The 22,675-nt window shown below is 52.6% G+C and overlaps 1 protein-coding gene across 1 annotated transcript; it reads right to left on the minus strand.

The window, feature by feature from the left end:
• Positions 1-16,476: 16,476 nt before the first annotated feature.
• ISCA2 (iron-sulfur cluster assembly 2) lies at positions 16,477-18,356 on the minus strand. Its single transcript, XM_055716878.1, has 4 exons — positions 18,093-18,356; positions 17,757-17,925; positions 17,506-17,621; positions 16,477-17,328 (listed from the first exon to the last, which is right to left on the minus strand). Exons 1-4 carry the CDS (start codon positions 18,149-18,151, stop codon positions 17,154-17,156), a joined length of 519 nt encoding a protein of 172 aa, XP_055572853.1. The 5' UTR covers positions 18,152-18,356; the 3' UTR covers positions 16,477-17,153.
• Positions 18,357-22,675: the final 4,319 nt, after the last annotated feature.

The following is a 22,675-nucleotide window of genomic DNA, read 5'->3' on the forward strand; positions in this document are numbered from 1 at the left end:
CGGTTTCCCAATTAACCGGTGACTATATGCATGTTAACTGCTGAATTGCATTGAATTATTTTGCACTTTCTAGTGTCATCATTAAAAATTTAGCTGTCATCTCATGAAGCTGAGGCTCAGCTTCTACGTTCCGGTGTTTTGGCTGCTCATCTTCTCAGGCAACTACGTGGATGTGGTGAAGGTGACAGAGAGTCCGATGGCTTGGGAAGGGGAGCAGAGCTAGCAGGGGCCATTCATGTCTCTTCTTCTGAACATCCTTCTGCTGCTGCTGGGGTGGTGGTCTGCGAAGGTGCTCACTGTAGGAGCTGCTGTCACAGGGGTTGTCCCTGGTTTCCAGCCTGCTGCAGTCTCCACCATCACCTCCTTGGAAACACAGAGTTTACCAGCACAAGCTGAGGCTGCTGCCTGCTCCCCCAGCCCAGCACGGGGGCTGCAGTTGCTGTTTGAACTGTTTTGGTCCAGCAAGGTGCTGGGAAGGATCCAGGAGACTGCAGGGAGGACTGGTCCCCTTTGCCTGCTGCCTGGGATGTGCAGGGCGCTGCACGGCACACCGGCCCTGGGAGGTGACCCGGTAAGGGCTAGAGGAGCTGGGGCCCAGGGCCCAGGAGTGACTTTGTCAGAGCCATTGGGACGGGGGAGCCCTGGCTGAGGGAGTGGTGCAGGGGATTTGGGGGAACAGGGGGATGCCGGGGAAGTGCGGCAGTGAGTGAGCAACGGGGGGTGAGGGGAAGGGAAGCAAAACCAGGCTGGGGCTGCGCTGAGCACCTAAGGAGCACCCACGTCCCTGGTGGCTGATGTTGCTGTCCCCAACCCTGTATTTAGCCCCACTGCTGTAGGAGGCCAGGCTCTGGGTACCCCTCCAAGGAGCTTGCCCAGCCCGCAGAGGAGTGCCAAGGAAAGGAGGCCTTCCCCCCTCCCGGCCTGTGCCTTGGGGTGCAGGGACAGTTAGAGGGCTAACAGTGAGGGGCTGCAGCCATCGCAGCACCCGGTAAGTTGATGCCAGGGCTGCTCCTCAGCATGGCTGCAAGCAGGATGGTGCAGGGAGGACTCTTCTGGGAGGACTCTGTTTGTCTCATTTTTATCACTCTTCTGCTGCCTTGCCCTGTCACTTCTCCTTCAAAAGCTCTTCCTCCGGCTCATCTCCCTTTCCTCCGTTCTGCAGGACTCCTGTGTCCCTTCTCCCACCTTCTGATCCCATCTTTCTTCCTCTTCCTCTGCCACTTCCCTTGCCTCTGTGCGCCCATCCCCACCTGGAGCTTCCAGATACCCACACATCAACGCTGCATTCGGCCAGGCCAGCTTTTCTGATCCTCCCTCACACTTACCCACACCATTGCTGACTTCTAAGGGATGAGGAAGAGGGGAGGTGGAGAGCTGCCTTGCTGGGAATGAAGAAGTGCTGGAGGTGGGTGATCCAGGCATCAAGCTCAGTTCTGACCCAGGATGGAAAATCTGCTTCATTGCTGTTGGCTTTTGCTGTCTCTGTTGGGTTGGCTCCCAGAGTCTCGGCTAAGTGCTTGCTACAGGTGGTCCCCAGGCTCTGGGGCTGAGCACAGGCACCCCCTCAGAGGTGGATGGGTGTCCTCTGGACAGACTGATGTTTGATGGAGAACCTATAATCTCAGCTTTGTGAGTGTGGAACAGAGTGCCCACAGCCTACAGTGCCCCCACTCTGGGCCAAAGAGGGGGGACCAGTCCGCGGCCATGTGGGTGGCATTTCTGGACATGGCCCTGGGGGACAGCAAGCTGCAAAGATCCTGCCTGCCAGCCTGACCCCCAGAGCATCCCACCCCAGGCCCCTTTCTGGGTCATGCTGGCTGGGAGAACACGTGTTTTCACATGATTTTGACTGGTCCTCTGTGGGGTGCTGGGCTGAGGTGCCCACCAGGGTGAAGGTCCCCCCCACTGCCAGCATGCTGCTGACTGTCTGAGTTCCCACAGCCGGCCCTGCCAGACCCCTCACACTTATTGGAAAAAATAATTGGATGGATTGAAGTGCAGCACCATTTTACTTAGATAAGAAATTTCATATCTGCCCTGATTAGGGGCCAAGAGATAGGCGCTCGCTCCGGAGCCAGCAGCAGAGACAATTTCATTTCAGTTCTGCTGACAGGGGGAAGATGTTTGAGGGGCTGAGCGCTGCCGTGGTTCCCTTCATTCCTGTCACTGCAGGGGGGAACTGCTGGCTCCCAGCAGGCTGGGGGCTCAGCCGGGAAGGTGTTGTGCCCCCAGAGAGCCCCTTGCAGTGCACAAGCACAGCTGGCCGGCATCTGGCAGTGAGCACAGCCAGGGGACTTGGGACGGTGTGAGATGCTCATCCTCCCACTCAGCACCCGGAGGGCAGGGGGTCCTGAGCCCTTGCTGCCTGCGCTGGCAGTACCTGGCACCTCTCTGCCTCTGCTCCTTCGTCACAAATGCAAAACACCCAGACTGCTAAGGGAAATCAGAGTCAAGCTGAAGCCACCATGGCACATGGGTCTGTTTAAGCTGGCAACAGCTTGGCTGTCACCCTGTGTCAGGTGTAGCACTGCTGTGATGTCTTTGGTGCCTCATCTCGGCACAACAAAAGGTCTTCGCTAGAGGTACTGCCTAAATCCCTCAGGACCAACGTCCCCACCAGTCCCCCTGCATTCTGGCTGTCTGGCTGCCACAGGGCCATGTGAAACGGGCTGTGTCACAGCACAGCCAGCTCTTGCAGATGGGTCAGGACACAAACTCATGTCACAGCAGGCACAACATGTTCTTGAGCACCTGAGCACCTCTGTCATCAGCAGCAGTCAGAGGTACCCAGTGAGTTCACGTACTCCTCAGGGTAGGCTGGGTGTCTCTCAGCCCCCAGAGAGGTTGGCTGGTGGGGAAAGATGAGGTCCCAGCAGTCCTGGCAGCCAACAGAGCAAAGCTCAAACGGGGAAAATGTGGGCAGTTCTCAAACTCTGCAACCAAAGCTGGAGCAGTGTGCAGGTATGAAGAGGAGACACTTAGAGGAGGACCTTTGCCTGTGTTTAAATGGAAAACAGTGAAGTTACTAATTGCCATCAGCACGATGAGCCAGAGCTGGATGCTACGCTGTGCTGAGGGAAATGGCACCTGAAGCTGGGGCGGTGAAGTCAGGAGGAGATATAAATAACAGCGAGTGTGAAGCTGCTCCTTGAACACAGGGTTTTCAGTGTGCCAAAAGCCAGGGGACAGGGGAGGAGGAGCCATGTGGGGCACCAAGGACCAGGCCACTGGTTCCCTGATGGCATGAACACTTGGCATGCAGGCAGTGCCGTCAGCCCTCACAACTTCATTCCTAAGCTTATGGCATTTGACACCCCTCCTTGGGGCCCAGTATCTACAGGCATGCTTCTGCAAGCTTCAAATAAAAATATTTTTCACATATTTTTCAATATTTTCAAAATAAAACTGGTTTCCAGCCTGTCAGAGAGTAAGCTGGGACTGTGCAACTGGGGGGCATTGGCAGGGCTGCATCCTGCATCGTGGGCAATGCTGGTGAAGGAAAGGGCAGCGGTCTGGCTAAGGTAAGGTGGCCTGTTCTTGTGATCCAGGAGCATCGGCAGCACAGTCAGCAGCAGGTGGCAAAAAGCAGCAAGCAGGTTCACGTGGTGCTGTTTCTGGGCACGTGAAATGCCTAAAACCAGCACCAGTCCTTGATGGATCCACAAAATGGAAGAGACTGAACATCCTCCACATACCGAAAGGCTTTTGGGGAGTTGAGTGCCCCCTCACACAACCCTGTGCAAGGCTCGGGGCAGAGATGAACCGGGGGTGGAGGGTTGGCACGGTGATAAACATCCTCCTGCCATCAGCCAGGACCAGGCGCTGATGTTCACCAGAGGAAGCCAGGGAGATTTCACCTCTCTTACAATACTGATGTTGAGTTTTTAAATCAATAGCTTCACCTTCTAAAACGTTCCAGAAGAGCCTGTAACGATTTTTAATCTATTCTAAATGTCAGAACAAACAGCGTTTTTTTCCAAAAGGCTTTGCAGGCAGCGGTGCTAGGAGCCAGGCAGGCAGTGAGCGCAGCTGCTCTTGCCTCTCCATCCCTCTTCTCCAGGTTACACAGCTGCCACCTGCTGCAAGGAGTCTTGGCCCAGGCTGTGGGCAGGAGCCGGCTTTATTTCTGGGCTATTTTCTATGAAAGCAAGAATAACTACAGAGACCTGTGCCCTGGAGTTAAGTTTTATCACTATCTTGCTGCTACATATGGCTTGGTTTGGAGCAGCCAGGCCCTGGGGGACATTTCAGCTCCCCAGAAGGGAAGGATGTTCACCCTGAAGCCTGCTTTGACTTGAAGAAAAAGTTCCTGGCAGCTGTCAGGGCTGAGAGGTCCTCAAGGCACGCGTCATGCTCCCACTGCCTTCCCGAAGCCACTGTTTTGGGAGCACTGGTGTGCAGCCTGTTGCAGCGAGACGATGCATTCCCAGGAGTGAGCTGCTTCAGAAAAGCTGCTTTCAGCAGTCCGCCGGTCCCTCTGGGGATTTGCAGGCAGCTTGAGTCACATCTGCTGCTTGCTTTTTTCTCCCTTACCTTTGCAGATGCATGCTCCTTACCCTTCCTCTGCCAAGCCCCTCCCTCCCTTCTCTGGGCTGCTGGAGCTGAACTGGTGAAGACAGAAAAATGCTGAATTCATGGAAATAGGTCAGATACTCTCAGGTCTTCCAGTATGCCAGAACAGGTTATTGAGATGGGCAAGCGTTAAGCTGTTTAAACCATTAAATGATGCAGAGGGTCCTGCCTGGCACAAGCTTTGGTCATCCTCCCACCTCAAGGACATACCTTGTAAAGGTCTGCTTTACTAAGCTTGAAACAAGCCCAGCCCTGCCTGGTGTGGGCAGTTGTGAGCTCCCCATGACATGTGCCCTCAGCCTCTCTAACCTGCCAGGAGCCCGGGGTGGGAATTGGGGACAGGGGTGTAGGTGGCCAGAGCTGTGCCGCAGCTGGTGCCGGGCACAGAGGTCTCAGCGTACAGTGGTGTGCTGCACTGTAAATGGCAATTTCCTCTTGACATCTAATCTCACTGCTGAAAAGCGTGTTCACTTCTCAACAGGCCAGGCAGGGACGCAGTATTCTGTGCTTGCTCCTCTCCGATCAGGAAATCAGGCACTCAGGCTCTTCAAGAATCCCCTTTCAGGAACACGATTATGCCAGAAACCTTTGTGTTTCTCTTTCCCACGCTGCACGAGCCATGGAAGAATGACTCTGGTTTATTTATAGTTCCCTTCCCCGCTGTCATATCCTAAAAATTATCAGGGGCCCAGTTTTCATCCCTGAGGCAGAGCTGTGGCTTGAACCAAAGGCAGGAGCAGGCACTTCAACCCATGGATACCTGTGGCATCCTTCCCACCGCAGGCAGAGAGGTGCTGGCAGGAGCCAGGACAGGCAAAACCCTCAGGCAGCCACAGGCAGCTGCCCTGGGCTCAGCCAGGACCTGCCCAGCCTGCACTGAGCATTCCTGGGCAGTTCCATCCCTGGGCAGCTCCATCCCTGGGCAGTTCCATCCCTGGGCAGCTCCATCCCTGGGCAGCTCCATTCCTGGGCAGCTCCGTTCCCCGGGCAGCTCCATCCCTGGGCAGCTCCATTCCCTGGGCAGCTCCATCCCTGGGCAGCTCCGTTCCCTGGGCAGCTCCATCCCTGGGCAGCTCCGTTCCCCGGGCAGCTCCATCCCTGGGCAGCTCCATTCCCTGGGCAGCTCCATCCCTGGGCAGCTCCGTTCCCTGGGCAGCTCCATCCCTGGGCAGCTCCGTTCCCTGGGCAGTTCCATCCCTGGGCAGCTCCATCCCTGGGCAGCTCCATCCCTGGACAGTTCCGTTCCCTGGGCAGTTCCATCCCTGGGCAGCTCCATTCCTGGGCAGTTCCGTTCCCTGGGCAGTTCCATCCCTGGGCAGCTCCATTCCTGGGCAGCTCCATCCCTGGGCAGCTCCGTTCCCTTGGCAGCTCCGTTCCCTGGGCAGCTCCGTTCCCTGGGCAGCTCCGTTCCCTGGGCAGCTCCATCCTTGGGCAGCTCCATCCCTGGGCAGCTCCATCCCTGGGCAGCTCCATCCCTGGGCAGCTCCATCCCTGGGCAGCTCCATCCCTGGGCAGCTCCATCCCTGGGCAGCTCCATCCTTGGGAAGCTCCGTCCCTGGGAAGCTCCGTCCCTGGGCAGCTCTGATCCCTGGGCAGCTCCATCCCTGGGCAGCTCCATCCCTGGGCAGCTCCATCCCTGGGCAGCTCCATCCCTGGGCAGCTCCGTTCCCTGGGCAGCTCCGATCCCTGGGCAGCTCTCCGGGCTCTGCCTGGCACCGCTGCACTTTGGGTGCCTGGACTGTGCCCAGGAGTGCGATGAAACGTATTTGGCATGTGCCAAGCTTGCCTCAAAATATAGTTTTCAGGATGCCAATCTTTTCAATCACATGTTAGCAAGTTTTGTCTGAAAATGTATAGGACAATTTTTTCCTGAAAATGTCAAAACATTTTGTTTAGACATTTTCTAAATGAAGTAGCTTGGCTTTCTTTCAACACGACAGTTCCATCTCAAAGCTGACCTATGTTTCAATTTTTTTTTTAAAATGCTCAATAGTACAAAATGTTTGGGGTTTGGATTGACATTTTTATTTTATTTTCTGAAAGTCTCCCCCAAGTTTTCCCTTTGCTTCCAATGGGCAGGTCTCCCCCTTCCTCCTGTCTGGGGCAGGAGAGGAATGGTTAGCAGATGATGAAATCCACTTTTCCCGTGGTGCCGAGGGTACAGGGAGCTCTCCCAGGACTCTTCTATTCCTGCTGGGAACGGCCTTTGATACCCATACTCCCCTCCATTGCCTCTCTCTCCCTCCCTGGAGTTTTACTCCAGTGCCCCGTTCCCCCATCCTGGGAATAAAAATGCTGTTTTCAAGGCTGCCTGAGCCTCTCCAGCTCCGCAACGTATTTTCCATGAAATCCAAAGATTAATTTCTGACTTCATTGACTGACAATGCACTGAAGGGGGAAAAACAGAGCAGGCTGGGGGGGGAAAGAGATGGAGGCTGCAAAAGGAAAGGACACAAAATCCACAAAAAAAGAAAAGGATGGCATTCATTTGGTATCGGTAGCCCCCTGGCAGGGCAGAGGGTGTGTGGGGCTGGCTCTGGGGTGCATGCAGTCCCCCAAAACCTGCCCTGCAAGTTCCCTGGGGTCTACACACTCCCATTGCATCTTCATGCCCTGGCCTGGCAGGAGTAAACTGGGGCAGCCCAAGTGCTGTTACCTCCATCAGGATGCTCCTTTCTCATCTCACCCCACGCTGGCCCAGGATAGGGAGAAACCTTCATTTCCCTCCATTGGCTTCCTCGTGCAGCTGACACCACCGATTGCTATGGAAACCCATGGGAATGCGCAGCAGGGAGATGCTGCCTGGCCAGGAGGCCCCCGCAGCAGGAAGGTGTCCTGCAGAAGGAGGTGTGACATGGAGAGGCTGGGCGCCTCTGCCAGGGTGAGCCCAGGACCAAGCCCCTGTATGGAGGCAGAGGACAATCACTGGCTCACCCTCCCCATCCCACTGGCACCCTGATGGTTTTGAGGTGCTAATTGTTGCCTACAGAGGATCCTGCGCTTTTACTCTCTGTCTCTGCATCAGTCATGGCAGGAGCTCACAGCAGAAAAGCACCTCCCTCACCAGCTGGGGACAGTTGCCAAATTTCAGCTCTGCCAGCCTTTCTTCCCACAGCAATGTACAGAGGTTTTTCTTATACGTGCAGCTCAAAGGCTCTTCTGTTTCACTTTCCTGTGAGGACTATCAAAGTGTTTGCAGATTTTTTTTTCTTTCTTTTTTTTTTTTTTTTTTTTTTTTAAGGTTTAGCAGCTTTTAAGAAAGGCCCCAGCACAGGCGAGAGGCTCACATCAGGCACAGGTCCTGCCTCCCCCTCTGAGTAGCAGAAAAGCAGCAGAAAGTCTCTTAATTAGCAAGCCAGTGCCCCCCTTCCTTTCTCTCCCTGCCCAAGCCCCAGCATAAGGCCATGAGCATCCATCTGGGGCACCAAAATCAGCTTCTGATGACAGTACCTCCCTTGGCTAGGCACACATCTCCTGGCAGCCCTGTGAAACTTTGAGGAAAACACATAACAACTTTCTTCTGTAAAGAGACCAAATCGGCTTTATCTACCCTAAGCATGTTCGTAGCCCTCTTTCCTCTTAGTATCTTTTAGCTGTTAATGCAGGCAGCCTCCTGCTGTGGCAAGCACTCTTATCTCAGTATTACAGATCATGAGGTGACACGAGCAAAGGTTGTGAGCAAGTCGGTGATGTTAAGACGAGGTTATCTGTGTAGGCAGTCTCCGAAACAGGGCAGTAGCACGGCCTGTATTGGGATCATCAGCCAGAAACATATCAGAGGGGCACATGCACAGGCAGTATCAGGCTTTTAAGGACATCCAGGCTGTGTTTCCTCCCTCTCTTCTCCCACTGTCTTTTGCCGGGGGTAAACTCATACAGAGAAAATCCTTTCCAGTGCTGCTGGCTCTGTCTGCGATGCACATGTGAAGCTGCTCGGGACTGAAATACCCAGCTCTGCAGTGACTTTAATAAAATGGACCCCTGGGGAACCTGCCATGCCAAGGTACCGGCCAGGATGCACAGACCTGAGCCAGGGAGAGGAAGCTGGTGCTCAGATCAAACCCAGGAGAGGCTTTAGTAAGGCAGGAGCTGACTCACTGCGCCGCCCGAGGCAGGGAAGAAGCAGGAGAAAGCCCGAGGGACAGACAAGTGCTGTCTGCAGCCCTCGCTGGGGAGAGGTGCAGTGCCCCTCACATCAGTTTGGGAGAGGAGGGAGCCAGAACGGGAACTGCTCCCTGGCACTCGGCATCCCATTTTTATTCAAAAAGGTGGGTGTCGTTTTGACTTGTCCCCGAATCCTGCCTTTGAAGTGACAACCTGTGCAGGAAGGTACAAAAGAAAGGAAGGAGATCTAGAAAATGCTTCTTGCCTGAGCCAGGGTTTAGTTAGACTCCTATAATTAACGACTGCAGCTCTCCTAAGAAAGATCCCAGCTGCTTTGCTCGGCAGCCTGCTCTATCAATTTTTCTTTCACACAACTGACACGCACCAAACTCATTCCTGTGAGGAAGGGAACGAGTATGTATAAATCAAATGCATCTGGAAAACATGAGCAGGAGGGGAGGGGGCAAAGGAAGCACAGACTCCAAAGGAAGGGACACAAATCAGCATCCCTGGGAGGAAGCGATCAGGTTCCCCTGGGCCAGAAGAAGCTTGCAGGGTCATGTCTATTGAGCCCTTCACACCTGAGCATTAGGTGAGGAGCTCAGGCTGTGACTGAGACCTCTGTGTCCAGCATAGCATACGCTGTACAAGGTGTGCCCTCATTTTGTCTTGAGAAAAACAACTCTTTCAATAAGCTGTCCTTTTGCTGAACAACTTCATCTCTGGGCCAGCCCCAAGCGATCTAGGACATCCCTTTCCCCCCACTCAAGCTTACCCCAGTTTTTAGGAAGTCCTCCTAACCTGACACTTCTAGTGCTCTCATCTACCCTGTAAAATGATCACATCCAGCATGGATCAAGAGGACACGAACCCGCAATGCCCAGCGCGTTGTAGAAGAGGGCATCCTCAAGCAGCAGAGGTCTGTTACTCAACTCTTTACAACATGAGCGTTTACTCATTTGGAGAACTAGCCTGTGTGTCCAACAACTGACCGGGGCTCCCTGCACACCCTTGCTTTTCAGACCTGCTCCCTTTTCTCCACACCAGCAGGGCCCAGCCCTTGAAAAGCAGGTAACTTCCCAGTCCTGTGGCAGGTCTGGTTTTATCTCTGAAGCTTTGGCACTTCCAGTTTGCTGAGGATCCTTCCTCGCAGGCTGTTGCCACCCAAGGTTCAGCCAGCACAAAGCAGAGCAGGTCAGTGTCTTTGTGGATCTGGCAACCCCACGGCGGAATCTCGGGTGGGCGGCCACCCAGCAGGCACAGGCACGTACTCAGCTCAGCTCCTGCCTCCCCTTGGTCTAGCTGCCTACTCTTTGTTCCTCCATCCTGTTTGCTCTTTTCTACATCAGCTATACCCCACCCCCTTCACCAGTTCTTGTCTTCTCAGAGGTTCCCAGGTCTCACCAGATTCTTCTGCCTTTTAACAATACCTGGACAGCTGTAAGCACCCTCCCACCTTCTGACAGCCGTATCCACTCACAAACTCGTGCTGCTGCAGTGGAGCTGGGGGAGGCTCAGCAAATACCTCCTGTTGCCTTCCCTCCCCGAGCATCTCTCTGGGCTATTCCCCCTTCTCCCATGCCAGCCTGTTTTGTCTTTGCTCTCTCACAGTGCTGGAGCTCCATTTGATTTGCAGACACAATTTTCTCCTGTGTAATTCAGCTCTGCCCTGTGAATTGGCTCTTTGCTGATATATTTTACTTAGCCCAAAGAGGATTAAGTAACTTCTTTCACCATAGCAGTCCTATTTCTGTCCTGTGCCTGTTATCTGGGAACGTAGGACAGTGGCAGCAGGGGGAAGCATTTTATTAAGAGGCCAAGGGATCTGCCACACAGTCCCACTGCTTCCCTGCTCCCCATTAAGCTTTTGCAGGAGCTGGTAGATAAAGTTCTGCTAACAATAGCATCGCCCCATTATTTCTTTGTCACCAAAGGCAGCTACTGAATTCTCTTTTCCAAATGCTATTAGCTCTTCCCTCAAAAGTTTCTATATTTAACGTGAATCTTCCCGGTCTGAAGTTTGAGGCAGGCATGCGTGGGTATGCAGGGAGGCGAAGGGAAGACTGCCATGCAGCCCACCAGATGCACCGGCCAGATTACGGCCACCCTCGCCTGGACACTGTGCAGGATGCTGGTGAGAAGAACGGACACTGTATGCCAAGGAGAAGCTGAACAAGAGGCCGTGTGGCTCCCTCGGTCAGTGCCTGCTCAGCTGCTACGGACAAGAGGGGAAGAGCTTAACACCACTCTGGCTGTGCAGCTCTGTGAGCCATGGCAGCAAGGCTACGACTGAGTTTGCTAGCAATCCCCACGTCTCAGAACCTTCCAAGCAGTAGCTCCCAACCAAACGCTGGCAGTATGTCCAGGCAGTAATTCTTCCAGGGTGAAATCCTGCAAGTTCAGCAATGTACAGGGCTCTCTGATCTTTGGTCTCTCCTTGACGAGACAATACAAACCCAGGCTGACTGTGGCAGCTCTTCGTCACGTGCAATCAGCACTGTGGGAGCCTACAGCAAGGAAAAGAGTTGTGCTTGAGCAGCAACTGCCTCACCTGTTCTGCGGACCCCATCTGCCTCCATGCTCACTCCTGAGCAGCCAGAGCTTTATCACCTTCTGCTTCAGCACCTGAAAAAGGCTGGTGGGGCAGATGTGGAGGGAGAGCTCTACCACATCCTCTCCACGGATGACTTTATTGCATCAGGCTAGAACAGTTCAAGACGCAAGCTTTTTTCCTCAGTAACCAAGATTAGACCATGAATAAGAGGAATTAGCTAAAGGTCAAGCCAGCTAGAAAAAGAATAATGAACACAGGCTTAAGGAACAGCTGTGTGCAATTGCTCAAAGTACAGATTCTGTCAGTTTCTTGACTTAGTGGCTGGGGGAGGCAGAGATGCTAGCAGTGGCCAAGACCACTTCTGGCTGGGGGGCTGCAAGACCCATCACACAGCAAACACCTGGTTTCTCTGCCCTGCATCTCCCCAAGATGCACACAAACCAAATAAGCATCGCCTATGACCCCCAACTCTCTGAGGGGTGTGACCTGGAACAGTCTGTACTGCCCCCCTTGCAAGCAGGTCCCTCACTCCTGAGGTTAATATGATGTGCCCTGGTGCCTCCAGTCCCAGCAAACAAAAACTTCTCCTCAGAGTCTTAGACTCCATAATTAACCCTTAGCCCTTCAAACCAAAAGGAGCTCAGGCACGTTGACCTTTGGAACCCACTGGAAAGTTCAATTAACTTCAAGGGCCTTTTCTGGGAGCATTAGCTGAGGAAACAAAGAGCTCAGAGAAGTGCTGGAACATTTTCATCAAATTGTTCTGAACATCTCTATTTTTAGAAGGGTAAAGGAGAGAAGGAGCTGAAGACAGTACCTCGGAGCCCCAGCGCATGGGATGGTGGCAGTAGTCATGGGCCTCTCAGCCCCAAGCCTGAGCCAGAGGAGGAAAGGGGGTGGTGATGATGGTGGTGGTAGTATCTTTCTTTTCCCTTTTTTTTTTTTTTTTAAGAGATGAAGTTCCATTTTCACCACCCCACCCCCATGGTCAGAAAATGAGACCCACAGATAGAGCTGAAGATAATGGCAGGTTGCCATGGAAATGTGCATTTAGTCTCGCTGTTTCCATGGCAACTGAAAGACATACCATTCTGTTCCTCTGAAGGATGCCAAAGGTAAATGAGCACTGATTAAAACAGGGGCACAAACTTGGGCTCTAATCAACCACAAAGACTAGGGCCATAAACTCTTATTGCCCAAGCAGGAAATATTAAGAGCCATACAAGTGCTGGGAAGGCCAGAGGCAGGAAGCACTGCACACAAACTGCTCCCCACAGGGCGAGGAATCACAGCCTTGGAGTAATGGCCCATCTTGCTGTCATGAACAGCTTCAGCTGCCTCACCATGGCATTTCTGTCCACAGCTGGATGCTAAACCCACCCCAAGTCCATGATCTACTGAGCTGTTTCCTGGGCAGGTATCTGCACAGATCAAAGCCAGTTGCAGCTTAATCCTGGAAACCATGCAGAGCTAACATATTCTTCAGAACCCAGCAAGATCCAAACTGCACCATTAATCCTATACCTAGCCCCTACGGCGCTTGATTCAAGGATTCATCCTCTAAAAAAAAAGTCATAAAAAGATTACCCAAATGGAAGAGTTTGATACAATACAGGTGGCTGCAGTTTATTCTCATCAATATTCAGTCTCCTTGAATCATGGTTCTTTTTCCAGGTTGGCTGACAGTCGTATTAAACACACCATTATGCAGGGTTATACCTTTCTCTGCTGCCAGTGTCTCTGGCAGCTATGGCCTGTTCCAGAGGAGCATGGTGAAAGCTTTGGCTGGGCATGAAAACAGGCAAAGAGAACAAAGCACCAAAATGATGCACATCCTATCACATTCTCTGTTAACGAACCCAACTGCTGCATTTGCTAGTGGAGACCATGAGTGGTTCGGTCCCCACTAGCAGCTCACCCTTGAAATACAGCATGCTCTGTATTCAGTACAAAATACAATTGCTCCGAATTCGGTAAACTCCTCCAGGCAGGCCCAGCTACCAGTGTGAACAGTGGGGTTTATACCACTCTGTTCTTTTACATCTGGCTGCCAGCAGATGTTCAAAACACTTGCAAGGCTGAAGAACAGCCTTGATACAAAAGCATTTGCCTTTACGGTGTGGCACACAGGCAAGAGAAGCCGCCTTGTGTGTACTTCTGCCTTCCTGTTATTGCCCTCTCTGCTGCTCAGTGGTTCCTCCCTCAGGTGCTGGATTCAGGCAAGCCCCAAAGCAGCAGCAAATAACACTACTGTGTAGGGGAAGCAGAAGCCCAACCCCCAGGTGTCATCTGGGGGTACTGGCTCCTCACCCCTAGCTGTCTTCCTGACTGACCCAACACCTGTACAGATGCAGGATTTCACAAGGGAGAGGAACTGAGCTTAGTGAAATTTTGAAGATGAAGATTTGGGGGTGAGAGGGCCAGTTGTTCCTCAAACATCCAACCTAGGCTGGCCCTCGGTCTCATAGGAGCCGCTCATCCCAACCGCTCTTTGTAGTGAGTAATACCACACAGAAGCCCACCAAGGTGAGCACAGCATTCTCATGCATATTCCTAAGCCATAAGAAAAGGGGCATGACAAAAATCTGCCATTTCTCTACCACTGCCTGGCTTGAAGCTTGGAAGAGGGACCCACAGTTAACAGGTGATGGCAGATACCTAATTTTACGAACAGAGCCAGAGTCACAGGCTGAGGATGCGCTGGTCGTCTACTAACAGGTCCCTGCAGAGCCCCAACATGCCCTCACCAAAGTGAGGATTTCTATTCCATCCTCTTCTACCCGCCTGTCAGTGACACTGATGATTGTGCCCTTTTCCCTTGAAGTTTCATCTTAACGTAAGTTTCCATAAATATCTTTTTTGATCATTCATTCCTTGTCAGGTGGGTGAACTGAGAGAATCCTCCTTCTTCATGTGGGAGCAGAGAAAGATTTTCCACTGCAGTTTCTCATTTGCCATGAAGCAAAAGCAGCACCTCCAGCTCTGTACTCCTGCTTTTTCCTGGTGGCTCGGTATAAGGGCTCCTACCTCTCCCCCACACTACAGTCCCCTTGCAGCCCAGGCAGAACCGAATCCCCTGGCTAGTCCTCTGCACCCTTCTCTAAGCATCACTGGTCTTGCCCCACAGTTTACAGTGTGATGCCATCTTTGCCCCCTAAGGCTATTCAGCGTACAAACCTTGACAGGTTTTTTTCCCCTTTTCTTCCATATGAGTCAGGATCTAGCCTTTTCTGCCTACACAGCCAAAATTCACCAACGTCAGCCTTCAACCCCCTCTGCTACACGACCCCCTTTGCTGACTTCCTAACATGGACAGTTTTCAATATCTAATATGCTGACAGGATTTCTTTTTTTTTTTTTTAAGAATCAGGAGGACTGTTAAAGGACAGACATCTCTTTGCACCCATTCCCTACTGGGAACTGGAAGACTAGTAGCTTTGGCCAGTGGATTACAGCTGCTCCCAGGAAACAGGACCAGGAGGCCAAGAGCAACATGTGTAGCTGGAACCTCTCCAGCTTCCAGCACTTTCTCTGATCTAGAGACCACACTGCTGCAATACCAGAACTCAGCGCCAGCCTGCCTCCAAAACAGGCAGCTGCCAAGAAACTTTTGCTCTTGCCTAGGTCCTATATAAAGCAGATCCAACTTCACCCCAGATAGAGACTTGTGTCCAGCGCAGCAACTCCCAAGGAGTAAGGGGTCCACCTAGTGCAGTTAGAGCAGTACTGCCACAACCAGCCACATCCCATAGATAGATACAGGCCCTGGGAGAGAGACATACATATTCCGAAAAAGGTGGCGCTCCACATGGACAGCACTTGCTTGATTTACTTCATCAATGCTGAGTGAGTGAAGGCAGGTGGAACCTGGCTAGGTTGAACAGGCATGGCACGTTTACATTTAGTAAGAACAGTAAGCCAAGACAAAGGCTGCATGCTTACAGGGGCTCAAGGCAGGCTTTAGTTGAGGGTGGAAAAAAAACCACCTTGGTAGCTGCTAGCTTGCTACCGCCCCACCACTACTGCTGCACTTTTATTTCCTGTAAAAGATCCCAAGAGACTTGACCAAGGTCAGACTGTGAAGTGGATCTGCAATTCCCGATTCAGAAAGCAATTCCTCCCACCAACTTTCATTGCTCAGTTACCCCAGCTGAAAGAAATCAAGTTTATCTAATGTCTTCTACCTACAAAACTTTTAGGCCTTACACTTTTACACAGTTCTGGCTGACATCACCTTCAGGATCTGGGAGCGTAAGGGCAGGGCCAAAACATCCTGCAGGGGTTTAGACAAGTCTTTTAATCACATACTTTTACCCCCTTTTACAAAACAGGACAGTCCTCCATTCAGCTCCCTTCAACAGCGACATAACTAGGTAGAACTTGTTGACTGCAGGAAACAGAAATGGAAAGGGCTAAATCAAAAGAGCTGCTGCTCCAAATCCCATCGATTTTCCCCCATGTGGCAAAGTCAGAGCAGATCACATATGAACTCCCATAACATCTACAGATGAAAGTGAAACTAGCTATCAACTCTAAGTGCTGGAAATCAACAGGCAAATCAGTGCTGTACGTAGTCACTGCTGATTAGAAAGGCACCTGGGAAGCTTAAGAACAGAAATGCCTGTAGCATGGAGTGTTAAGAGGCTCATGGTTTGCCATAAGCAGTTTCCTTGAGACCAGAGTCATGCAGTATCCACACACTCACGTGAAAGACTGTCTTAGACAATTTGGTTATGATCAGATTAAAATACAAGAGGGAACAAAAATAGCTTCCCCATCTCTCCTTTCACCCAGAAGCAGGTGAGTCATTTTGATTTAAAAGACATCTAGTGGCAGATAAAAAACTACAGGAAACAACTAATCAAAAGGATATTTTTCTGGAAACTTCTAGATGTCCTATTCCATGGCAGTTTCAGAAAGGAAAGGAGCTATCTTATTCTTTCATCAAACTAACCACAAGTTAGACAGGGATTAAATGGTGAAGGAAGTTATGGAAAACAGAAAATCAGACAACTAAGACAAAAGGATTTGACGACCACCCTTAACTAATACTCCAGATCCTTCTCTGCCTGCGTAACCTGAACTTCCCTTCCCGCTGGGAAAGCAGCAGACACCACAAAGTCCAAGGGTTTGTATGACCTGCGATTCCAAGTCAGGTTTAGGAACAGCCTAAAATAGCACTGGGGGATGGAGGGCTGTGTCTTTTATTTATATATAGATACACAAGCTTTTATTTTTTTTTTAAATGTAAAAGACAAACTACTAATTCTTCTACCTCAATTTTTTAGCTTCACTTACTCTGAACAAGTAAAAGCTTTCATCCCAAGGACTAACAGCAAAAATACTGCAGGTTCCTGGGACCAAGAGAAGCCTGCTAGGTAAGAGAACAGTGAAGTCTCAAGAAAAGCCCACTGAGCTGGGGAGCAGAGAGCCAGCAACACTGGAAGGTATATGGGAGAAACACTCCAAGTCCCATTTACCTGGAAGACAAGGAATAAGAAATGGCAGCCTGAAAGAACCCAGATTCTACCCACATGGGAATGCACAAGCAATAACAATCAAAGACTTTTAGTAAGAACTTTCAATAAACACACACATATATACAGCAAACTCTTGCAGAGACAACCAGTTAAGTGGTTCCACACTCAGGACAGGGTTGGTGAGTCAGCACAACCTGGCCAGTAGTTCACAAAGCGCTGAAGATGCTCCCATGTGTGCTCACAGCTACTTCATGTTTCTGATGGGAATGCCAACAAGTCTTGGAGTTAGGCTCAGTGCAGACACACACACAGCTGGAGTCACGTGACAGCTGTGTTATAGGGTAAGGCAGACAAGAGGATGTAGCTGGGAAAAGAACAAGCAAAAACCCTCTGAAGACTACCAAGAAGCATCTGCAGACAGTGTCCATCCATGGGAAGTCCAGTCAGAATTTGACGGAGAAGGAAGTCCCACATGAGCAACCCTTCTCTGCCTGGGGGTTGCTCACCACCTGGAAGGAGCTGCGAATCAGCTCCTGGCTGTAGTCCACCATAGAACCCTTCACAAAGGCCAAGCTGTCCACATCCACGACCACACGCGCACCACCTTGTTCAAAGACCCTGCAGAAAAAGCAGCATATTTAACCATTAGCTGTGCTGCAGACCCAACAGAGCACTTTCCTTACCTCACAAGCTTCTTCCCTTCAATGCAAGATACTATCACATCACACACACCCTTCCTGTCATCTTTGCAAAGAACAGTCACACCTGATCAGTACTACACACCTTTGTCCTTACCTATCATCAGGATTGATAACTGTGTCTAAGGAAAACTTGTACTGGAATCCAGAGCAGCCACCTCCTTCCACCTGCAGCCTGAGAAACTCTGAGCCTTCTATGATCTCCAGCAGCCGCTGCAAAAAAGGGGATTAAAAGACCTGCTGAACAAATGGGCAAACTCTCAAATGCCTTGCCTACATACCCAGGGCAAGTCAGGCAGTTTGGAAATCCCTCCCAGAGGCTCCCGAGCTGCCTCCTGGGGTCCCTACCTTCACACAGCTCTCACTGAGGAAGACCTGCCCCTCGCTGGGGTCACTCTCCGTCGGGCCCGGCTGGGAGAAGGATGACGCCCACCGCAGCGGGCGGCCAACTGCACACGCAGGAGCCGGCGGGGACCTCGGTAGCTCTCGCCTTCGGCACAGCGGAGCAGGACACCAGCTGCCTCAGGGAGAAGGGAGGAAAGGGGGAAGCCTCAGAGGGAGCCCCGCCACACCACCGGTAACAGCCGGCGCGACCCTGCGCAAGGCCGCCACCCCCTGCCGCTCGACAGCCCCTCCGAGGGGCCAAGGGGACCAAGCGGGCCCACTACCACCCCGGAGCGGTACCTCGTCCGGCCTCCCAGCGCTAGCAGCCACCGGCGCCCTAGCGCCCCCGGCGCCGCCATATTGCCCTCGACGCCCGCTTCAGCGCCCCGCCCCGGCCGCCCATTGGCTGTCCGCCGCCGCCGCTTCCGGCGAGGGCCGTCATGGCGCCCGCCGAGGCGGAAGTGCTGAGCGGGGCGGGGGAGGGGGGGGTTGCCAGGCAACGCGCTGCCCGCCCCGCCCGGGCCGGGGTGGTACCGCCGGCAGCGTTCCTCTGCGGGCACGGCTCGGCTTCTGGCTCGGTAAAGCCACCGAACCCGCTGTTCGTCCTTGGGAGTGTTTGCTTTCCTGAGCGGCGATGCTCACAGAGGGAAATAAACGGCAATAAAAGAATAAAGATTAATAAAACAAATAACACAGCGCCCTCCAGCCGCGTGTGTTTGTCCTGGAATTAGCTGTGAGGATTGTTTATCCCAGAGACCCTGAGAGGGATCAAGGTGCAGTTGTAGGGGTGTTAGGCAAGCAGAGGCGAAACCACGGTGCTTGGGACTTTAGGGCTTTTCCCTGACCTTGGCTTTTCTGGTGCGCTCTCCTTCACCAGGCTGGGGGCAGCTCGGAAATCCCCGCACAGGCCGGTTTTCCTTTAGGTGGGTGCTTAATGGCCCCGGTGCTGCAGGTGCATCCTCAGCCTCCCGCCATCTTCTCGCCTCCCCACCACAGCAGGGCCCCACGGCACCAGCAGGCCCGTGGCCCCCCCATACATTCCCGACAGCCGCCTGAGACACGTTTCCCTCAGTGGTTTCACCTCTTCCTCCTCACCCAGCATGTGACAGTGGTCTAGCTGGTTGCTCACAGGTGCATCCCCGGTTAAAAGAGTCTTTATCTCCTCCTTCCTCATGTGTTTCTGGGGGAGGAATCCCATTTCTTACCCCTGGCCAGGCTTGAGGAGAGTCACACAGTGGGATGGTGAAGGAAAACCGGTCATCCCAGCAGGAGGAGGTGAATTAACATCAGGAGACCCTGGGACAGTCTGCTTTCTCACTGTCCTGCTCCAAGCAAGGCAATGCTTTTGCAGCCACGTGCTTTTGCTTATTTGTCCCACCCTCACATGTAGATGAAGACTGGTTTGAGCTGTTTACTTTTGCTTGCTCTTGGGTTAACTCTAGCACTGTTAGATTAAAGCCAGGAAGGTATCATAGGCGGATCCCGGGAGGGCTGGTGTTAATGCAGGTACCTGCAACACTTGAATCCTCATCAGGTGCATCGGAACACAATGTTTTAAAAAAACATACTGGGGTGTTTCTCCAGTTACTATCAATGTGGCATCCCAAAAGCAGCCAACTTTGGAGAAGTGAATCAAGAACTTCTGGGAGAAAAGGCAGAGGATCACGCCTGCTTTCTGTATCGTGCCAGCTTTCCTTCTCTCTGCTGCAGGTGTATTAGACTGATCCCCCTGTATTTCTCCATGTTGTGGCTGCATTCACTGTGAACGCTTTTTGGAGAACGGATATCAGCCCCAAAAAACAGACACTCTTCCTTTCTAACTGCCTTCATTTTTACCAGTGTTAAGTGTCAGAAGTGTGACAAGTACCCTCAAGGCACTTCACATGTTGCTCAGATGGTCGCTGCAGATTGAAAGAATGAGAAAGAGGCCAGCTGGCCTCTCAGACTTAATTTCATCTAATTAATAATCCACTACACTGAGTGACTCAAGTGGTGCAGGCAAATTTTTTGAGCAGCTAGGAGAGGTGAGTGTACCTAAGGAGAACAGCTATTTCTTTGCTCCTCTTTCTTAACGCTGGCTGTTTTTTCCTTCTGCCAGCTATGTGATGTAGTGGTGTTTTTCTCTCATCCAGAGTCACGGTCTAGGTTTTCTTCTTCCCTTTGCTGGGATTTTGTTGGTTGTCCCTGACAGCCTGACGTAATCTGTTTCTAGGTTTTGTTATGTTCCGTTTTCCCCATCTTATTCTGGTCTGCAATATCTGGGTCTGGGGAGTTCCTCTAGCTCTCTTTAAGCACATTACTGTATTGAAGAGATTTGTCTGTGAGCTGAATTCTCTAGCTATTTTGCTTTATTCTCCTCTGCAATGTGTGCGCTTAAATCATCTTGCATCTGTTTTGGTGAAAAATTGAGCTTGTTGTAGTGCTTCAGAAACTGGTGATAATAAAACCTCTGGCATGGTGTTGAATGCGAGAGTGGCTTTGTGATGCATTTCAATGTGAATTCTGATGATCTGTAGCAAGAGCAGCATGTTCTGGCTGAAAGAACAGTAAAATCGATTAGTCTCTGTATGTGGATTTTCTTGAGAACCTGACTTCTGTATTCACAGCTGCTGTAGTGCCTGCAGGTGCATCTGTTTACCGTGTCGCAAGTGCAGTGCTGTTAGAGGGATTTGGATTCATCAGGTGTAGCTAACCTATGAAGCAGAACCTGAGACTTTTACCTCATGTAATGGAGTTGGTTGGATTACTGAAATGAAGAACTTGAGTATTAGTCTTGCTGGAAAGAACTTATCTGTTGGCTTCCTTAGCCTTTTCTCCCAGGGTTTCTGCACCGCAGCACAAGCTCCCCATGATGTTGGTAATCTGGGAGGAGTTCTATCTGCAAAATAAGGAGGCCAGACTAAACTGAGTCTTTCTGAAGTATTTTGGTGAAATGTTGGGATCCAAGGTGACCTGGAGGCCCACATCTTGTATCAGATGTCAAAGGGGGCATGTGCCTAAAAGCAAGGTCTGTTTGGCCTACGATGCTTGTGCTGCCCTGGGTAATCTAAGCTTTAAAGCTGTTATTGCAAAACTGGCATGATGGTAATGTGTGATATCAGCTAAAAGCCTTGGGCAGAAGGTTTCTGCTGCTTTTTTGTGTAAAGGCCTTGACTGTAGTTTTACAGACTTATACTTATTAGGCTTTTCATTAATCCAGTTCTTGGGGGGTACAGACACGTTAATTCTGATCCTAGATTCAATGATTTTTAGTTCAAACCCTTTGAAATACATGTAGACTTGTGTGTATTTAGCTGCTGCCACCGTACAAAAGCATCTGTGAAACAAAGATATCTGATGAGCCGTTTCACAGGGAGGCATCCCGATTTAATGCGTTGTGGAATTTGCTCCCAAGCATGACACTGCTTATCCTGTGAATGTGTGACGGTAGTTTATGGTGTTGCTCTGACCTGACTGCGCTTCTATTCCCGGCGGTCAGATAGGTGGCTTTGTTAGCTCTGTAAGATGTGAAGGATAGGGAGAAGGAAAGCCCTTCTAAGGGCACGAGTTCCCACGTGCAAGGAAAAGACACTATCTGGATTGGTTATGAAGTGTGCTAGATGGGCTTTAAATATGCGGCTTAGCCCCAGCAGGGTCTTTTGGGGTTTGTTGTTTGTTGGGGTTTTTTTTTGATAGAGCTGCTGCAAGCTGGTCTTGAATGCTTATTCAGAATCTTAAAAGAAAAGAAAAAAAGGAAGACTTGCTCCGTTTTCGAGGGGGGAGGAGGGGATCCCTCTTCTTCCGAGCTAAACCGCTCGGCAGGGATGCACGAGAGCTAGTCCTGCTAACGCTTCGGTGGCTTCTGGTGCGACAGCCTTCGAGGAGAGCCGGAGCCAGGCGTGGGGGGGTTGACCCTGAGTCACTTGGCAGGGCAGCTGACACTGCGTAGGCAGCCACCTTACCGGGACAGGGGGCCGAGGCCGGGAAGCTGTGCCAGCTTTGCCACGTCCCTACCGCATCAGCACTCATGTGCCTCTGGCTGCTCGTGACATGACCCTGCTAAGGTCATGACGCTTGCTGCCATGTGCAACTGGTGAAAAGCTGCTTGGGTCCAGCGCTTTACAGCGCAAAGCTGGGAGCCTGTGGCGTTCCACAGGTTTGGCAGGCGGGACCGAGGGGTACGTGCTCTGTGCAAGGCAGCAGCCACCCCAGGCACGTAGTGGATGTAACCCCGGGTTATGCAGCCAGCTTTGGAGTGCGGAACACGGGGTACGCGCTAAGTATCGCCTATGGCCGCAGGCTGCTCTGCTCCGCCAGCCTCTTGATTTCTGTTCCCCTCGGCCCCCCCAGTAGCTGCAGTGGGACCCCCCTGCCCACGGCGCTGGCTGGAGGCGAGCGCCGAACGCCGGGCACAGCGCTGCTGGGGGGTCCCCGCCCGCCCAAGCGCTGGAACCCAGCGCGACCCCCACCCCCCTCCCGGAGTTAAGCCCGGCTGCTGCTTTGCCCCCAGCCGCCGCTGCGCTGCGCTCCGCCCCGGGGCGGGCGGCCGGGCCCCGCGGCAGCCAGCGGGAGGTGCCGGTGCCGCCCCGGGAGGAGGGCCAGGCCCCGCGGCAGCCAGCGGGAGGTGCCGGTGCCGCCCCGGGAGGAGGGCCGGGCCCCGCGGCAGCCAGCGGGAGGTGCCGGTGCCGCCCCGGGAGGAGGGCCGGGCCCCGCGGCAGCCAGCGGGAGGTGCCGGTGCCGCCCCGGGAGGAGGGCCGGGCCCCGCGGCAGCCGCCGGTGCCGCCCCGGGAGGAGGGCCGGGCCCCGCGGCAGCCAGCGGGAGGTGCCGGTGCCGCCCCGGGAGGAGGGCCGGGCCCCGCGGCAGCCAGCGGGAGGTGCCGGTGCCGCCCCGGGGAGGTGCCGCT

The sequence above is a fragment of the Falco cherrug genome, chromosome 7 (genome assembly GCF_023634085.1).
Source record: "Falco cherrug isolate bFalChe1 chromosome 7, bFalChe1.pri, whole genome shotgun sequence".
Taxonomy (NCBI): domain Eukaryota; kingdom Metazoa; phylum Chordata; class Aves; order Falconiformes; family Falconidae; genus Falco; species Falco cherrug.

Bases quoted from the DNA above. Each gene is read 5' to 3' on its own strand.
- ISCA2 (XM_055716878.1), bottom strand. From the start codon at position 18,151: ATGGCGGCGCCGGGGGCGCTAGGGCGCCGGTGGCTGCTAGCGCTGGGA. The intron at 17,622-17,756 runs GTAGGGACCCCA...CCTTTTTTGCAG, and splicing joins TCAGTGAGAGCTGTGTGAAG to CGGCTGCTGGAGATCATAGA. The intron at 17,329-17,505 runs GTAAGGACAAAG...CTTTTTCTGCAG, and splicing joins GTTATCAATCCTGATGATAG to GGTCTTTGAACAAGGTGGTG.